The sequence below is a fragment of the Pan paniscus genome, chromosome 1 (assembly GCF_029289425.2).
Source record: "Pan paniscus chromosome 1, NHGRI_mPanPan1-v2.0_pri, whole genome shotgun sequence".
NCBI classification, from domain to species: Eukaryota; Metazoa; Chordata; class Mammalia; order Primates; family Hominidae; genus Pan; species Pan paniscus.
In genome coordinates, this window is record NC_073249.2 from 18,559,916 (window position 1) to 18,565,915 (window position 6,000).

At 45.9% G+C, this 6,000-nt stretch overlaps 1 protein-coding gene across 2 annotated transcripts in view; it reads right to left on the reverse strand.

The window, feature by feature from the left end:
* The window catches only part of COG2 (component of oligomeric golgi complex 2), a 51,551-nt gene extending 47,545 nt beyond the window's left edge, over window positions 1–4,006 (reverse strand). The window contains exon 1 of one of the 2 annotated variants that reach the window (XM_034948759.3): window positions 3,708–4,006. In XM_034948759.3, the coding sequence (XP_034804650.3) occupies window positions 3,708–3,779 (72 nt within the window). In that variant the 5' untranslated portion in view covers window positions 3,780–4,006. The remainder of the gene's footprint in view (window positions 1–3,707) is intronic. The other variant, XM_034948768.3, reaches the window with a different exon arrangement.
* Between the last annotated feature and the right edge of the window lie 1,994 nt (window positions 4,007–6,000).

The window sequence follows — 6,000 nt, forward strand, 5'->3', positions numbered from 1 at the left end:
TTTCAGAAAGCAAATGAAGGGAGCATTTGATCTACTGAGGTCAGGGAAGGAGGCAGAAAAGGTCTGGTGGATCGACTTCTATCTAGTTAACTTTGGTGAGAAGTCTTTAGTGGAATGATGGGGCCAGAAACCAGAGTGAAGTGAATTTAAGAGTGAAGGGAGAGAAAGTAAAGACAACATTTGGCTGTGAGCATTTGGCTGTGAGATGGAAGAGAGCGATGGGCTTTAACTGGAGGTTGGAGGGTCCAGCAGAAGAAACTAAAATAGGAGTGTGTCTGAAAGCCAATGGGAAGAAGTGTGGAGAGGGTGGGAATAACAGGGTCCTGGGAAGGGAGAGGGCACCGGATCCAGGCATGGGAGGCAGACCTCAGGAGGAAGGAAAGACCCCTACACCAGTGTCCCCAACTACCTGTGGGGAACCGGGTGGCCCAGCAGGAGGAGCGCAGCCTGTATTCACAGCCACTCTGTATTGGAGCTCCGCATCCTGTCAGATCAGTGGCGGCACTAGATTCTCATAGGAGCATGGACCCTCCTGTGAACTGCACATGCAAGGGATCTAGGTTAGGCACTCCTTATGAAAACCTAATGCCGAATGATCTGTCACTGTCTCCCATCACCCCCAGACAGGACTGTCTAGTTGCAAGAAAACAAGCTCAGAGCTCCCACTGATTCTACATTACGGTGAATTTTATAACTATTTCATTATGTATTACAATGTAATAATTATAGAAATAAAGTGTACAATAAATGTAATGTGCTTGAATCATCCCAAAACCATCCCCTGCACTCCTGGTCCATGGAAAAATTGTCTTCCAAAAGTGTCAAAAAGGTTGGGGACCACTGCCCTACACAACAGGTTAATGATGGGAGTGAGAACAGGTACAAATGCAAGAACGAGGTTGTTGTCAGCAAGATGAAGGAGCTACCGCTTGATGGCCTCTATTTTTTCTGTAAAACAGATGAAGTCATACGTGAGACAGAAGGATGTGATTTCCACAGCATACCTAGGTAAGTGGGTTTAAGTTATCCCTGTTAGCCTACCACCTCTCTCCTACTACCAGTATCTTACATCCTAATTCATCTACTGATTGTCAACCCTCTCTAAGAGTGTTTGTACTTTTTCTTTTTTTCTTTTTTTTGACAGGGTCTCTTTCTGTTGCCCAGGCTGAGGTGCAGTGCTGCAATCCTGGCTCACTGCAGCCTTGACCTCCACAGGCTCAGGTAATCCTCCCACCTCAGCCTCCCAAGTAGCTGGGACTACAGGTATGTGCCACCACACCTGGCTAATTTTTTAATATTTTGTAGAAATGCATTCTCACTATGTTGCTCAGTGTGTATACTTTATTAAGCTGACAAAGTCAACAGTATCATGCCACTACCACCTTTGACCCCTCAAGTGATTCGTTCATCTGCCACTCCTGCTTTTTGATCATTTACATAATATTTTTCACAAACTATCCCCTCCTGTATTTCTCAGATCTCATAAAAACCACTGAAATAACTTTTTAAGTAGCCTCCCGCCACCAGTCAGTTCCAATTGCAACATATATGATCATGTCATTTCCTGCTTTTAACCTGACTGTAACTCCACAATGAATACTAAATCAAGTGCAAATCCGTCAGTACAGTATACAAGGCCCATTGAAACCTGCACACAGCAGGTGATCATGGAATGCCCACTGACTGAACAATTGCTACCACTGCACTAGCATGCCCTCATAATCTATGGCAACCTAAACACAGTTTCCCACCAACACCAGAAGAGACGTAATACCAGAAGAGAGGTAATACCAGAAGAGAGTGGATTTCAAGCAACTTTAAATCTGGATTTTCAAGCAATCTCAAATCTCCCAATGCAAATGTCATATCCCAACCTTCTCACACGTACAAAACCTATCCAATTACAAAATGTGCTGAATGAGACACAAACATAGAAATATAGCCTGGACAAGTGTTCCAACCATCCTTTCTGCCATGGAAGTGCAACTTATATATAGTTTTATATGTTTAAGGCAACACAAATTGCAAATAACCTTTATCTTCAAGCTCCACCTAAAAAATCAACAACATTTTACACAGAACAGCTGTTCTATGTATTTTTTTCTATGTATGTTGTCACTTTTATAAGCACTACAAAATGTACGGCATATTCACAGAGCCACGAAATATGCAATTGCTGGCATTCCAGCCACCACCCCAGTTTGCACTCTAAGTTCTATTTTAGAACTTGTATTTCTGTGATTTCACTTCCTGAAGCTGCATTTACCAAAGGCATTCTGTCAACTCAGAGTGGGAAAGGTGGTGGGGCTAGTGAGTCAGAGAAGATGCTGGTGTTGAGCCTTAAGAAGTCAAGAGATGGACAAATTGAGATTATTCTGTACTCTGAGATTCTTGACGTCAACAAGGCCCCTGATCTCCGTGTATGGCCTTTCCTCTTCCAGGGCACCTCTCCCCAGCATGTACCCTTAGCTGTTTCTTTCTACTCTCATTTCAGGGTAACTCTTAGCCAGTAGGCAAAATGAAGGGTTTCTGGATCAATGAGTTGATTCTGTACATTCTTTGAGACATCCTAATGAAGTTACACCTTTTAGTACAGTGGTCTAATAGGCATATCACTTACAAGAATAAGGTACATTATTCCTGGGTATAGATAAGTCCTACATACGACAAATGATATGGTCACACTGAAGAAGATACAGATATACTTTAAAAAAAAAAACAGCTTTGGAGATGTAATCTGAATGCAAATATTATCAAAAAGAGATAGGCTAATTAATCTAGAAAAATAGAAAACATTATGTCACCAAGAAAGGCAGAGTAAGATTTCAACTCACTTGCTCAAAATTGTAGATGTCTACTAACAAGCTAAAACTTTTCGCTTTTTAACACTGAAAGCAGCTACAAAAAGGTGTCAAAAATCCTAGTCCTCAGGAAATTAAATATAAACATTTTTTGAATGGTTTAAGTGCAGACCCAGAGGGATGCACCAAGTAGGAGCAAAGCTCCTCCTAGCTCTCACTCAAAGCCTGGCCATTTTCAAGGCTGTGCCTGATGAACTTTATCATCAGTGAAGTGTTTTCAGTTTATATTTCTTTTCTCTAAGTTTATGACCTACAACTACCAACTTCTTCAAATGCATCATGTAAAAAGAAGTAGAGCAACTTCTTTAAAGAGTAATGGTTTGCTTTGTCGTACTGCAATAGTCGGTAAGAATGTTCTAAGCTTCTAAATATCCCATTCTGGAAGCTTTAGCTGAATGTTAAGCAAAACTTCAGATTAAGTTCTTTTTCTTTCCGACCCGAGTCCCTAGGAAAGTACGTGGGCTTGGAGATTTATTCAACACACACTTAATGAGCTCCAAGGCCCCGGTCAACAAGCTTCTTTCCGACAAGGGGACTGGCAATCTGACTGCACTGCATGGTAGCAGGAACGGGTAACAGTTGCTTTGACATGCAGCTCAAAACCACTTGCCCAGAACTTTCAGGCCTTTCCATGTAACATGCACGATTTTACAGAAGTGCTTTCTCCAGGCTGCACCCGCCAAACCTGACGCCAAAAGACTCATTGCGAAGTGCAGCGAGGTCTAGGCGGAGGACCTGACACTGAGCGTGCGCAGGCAGGAGCAGCCGACCGAAGAGACGGCCACAGAGGGCACAGGGCAGAGGCATCCCCATGGCCCGGCTCCGGGGAGCGGACGCCGCGCGCACCTTCATGAACTCGTCCTTGTCGAAGCAGAGCGTGTCCGGCCCCTTGGGCAGGTTCATCCTACTTTTCTCCATCCCGCCGGCCACCACCTCTCAGTGCCAAGATCCAAGCGAGAAAACGCAGGAGGCTGCGCAGACGGACTCGGCGGCCGCGGCCACCGCCAGTTTCTACGGCACACGGGGTCCGCTTCCGCCAACATGGCAGCTCCCGCGCCGCGACCAATGAACGACGGCACCGCAAGCCGGCCTGCGCCTGGCTCTGGCCAAGAGGGGCGCGGGGGCCGCCGCTGCTGCGCGGGTAGGCCGTGCTGCCCTCATGCGGCGGAGGGCGGTACTGCAGCCTCGCGCGGGCTCCTGCAAGGCTGCCCACCTTCCTAGGAGGCGTGGCTGAGCTGCAGGGGTGGGTCAAAAGGGGTGAGCGGGTCTCCCTCCCACCCCCACCGTTTCTACTGGGAAAAATTGTCCTGCAACGCTTTTCCAGTGCCTTCTACCCTGAGACTGCTCTGCTTCGTTATGCATGGCCAGAAGTTGGCCCTTTGGTTCTCAGGCCCTTTTTCCAGGTTGGACGTATCACTGTGGTCGCATTCTTCACCTCCCTGTGCGCGGTCACTGCTGCTGATGGGCGCTAACGCCTCTATGGAGACCCCCGCCCTTAGCCTCTGTCCCCACAGAGAAGTGTAGCGTCTCCTCCACTGGGCTCCGTTACTGGGAACTCATAGGGAAGAAGGTGGTCAGCTAGGCGGCTTTGGGTCCTCTGAGTAGCTCCCTGCTCAACCTCGGTCTCCGTTCCAGGTGGGCAGCCTCTGAGCGCAACTTTGGGTCTTCAAGGTGCTTAAAGGAGTGCCTCGCTATCTGATTAAACACAGCAGACAAATACATGTGCATGCACATTTATTTTTAATTTCAACCAGGAATGGACAAATTTTTGTGTTGTGGCCAGTACTGGTGCAACCAAACCAATTTCTCAGACTGTCTTCCTCCTCCTCCCCCCACCCACCCCAATTTTATTCTGAGACGTTCTTCCTTTTTCTCCTCCCTTGCTTTTTTCTCCTCTTGTCCCTTCCGCTAGCTGTAAATACCGTGGTCAAATGATGATGATTCATTTTTCTTCTTTTCTCCTTGACATTCGGATGATTCAAACCACAAACCTCACTTCACACTCTTCATTCTGCAAACCTTTCCTTCCCGCTTCTGTTGAGGAATCTAGGCCTCTCCTCCCAATTTTTCTCCTTGGAGATAAGATTAATGCCATGATGGCCCGTAAAAAGGAATGGGACAGCAGAGGGTAAGACCTCACCATGAGACTTTGTATTTCAAGTATCTCAACTAGAAAACTGGTCACTTAAAAAAAAAAATGTAGGCATAGAATCCAAAACGCTCTACTCCCTAGCACTGGACCTAGCAGGCCCTGTTGAAGAGCCTATTTCCTGCCAGTATCTACAGAACAGATGAACAGGATAAGAGCTGGAAGGTAGCTGGAGGATCAAAATATTCTGCCAGAGGAGCGATTGGGAAAAGTACATCCTAAGTCCCTGTTATGTTTGTTTTGCTGGAGGAAATGAAAACCTCATTTTCTGTTTAATTTTTTGTTTTCTCTTGTTATGAAAATTTTCAAGTACACAGAAGTCTGGAGAGCACAAGAACCCCACCCTATGTACTTAGCACCTCGCTTCAACCATCATCAACCTGTCTCCTCTGCCCCTCCCCACCCACCGCGTCGAGACTTTCTTTTTTTGTTGTTTTATATATATATATATATATTTTTTTTTTTTGAGACGGAGTTTCACTGTTGTTACACATGCTGGAGTGCAATGGCATGATCTCTGCTTACTGCAAACTCCACCTCCCAGGTTCAAGCGATTCTCCTGCCTCAGCCTCCCGAGTAGCTGGAATTACAGGCATGTGCCACCATGCCTGGCTAATTTTGTACTTTTAGTAGAGATGGTGTTTCTCCCTGTTGGTCAGGCTGGTCTCGAACCCCCAACCTCAGATCATCCACCTGCCTCAGCCTCCCAAAGTGCTAGGTTTATAGGCATGAGCCACTGAGTCCAGCCCTTTTATTGGAATATGTTTTAAAGCAAATTCTAAACACCATATCATTTCCTATCCCCTAATACCTCAGTTTACACATCAAAAGAAGAAAAAAAACCCTGACATTTTATAACACCTAACAAAACCAGCAATTCCAATAACCAATCTATAGTGGCTCTGAAAGGTGGGCCTTTATCCCAAGGTCACACTGTTAATAAGTGGCAAGTTGCAAACCCAGGCAGCCTGGCTTCAAAGCCCAGTACCA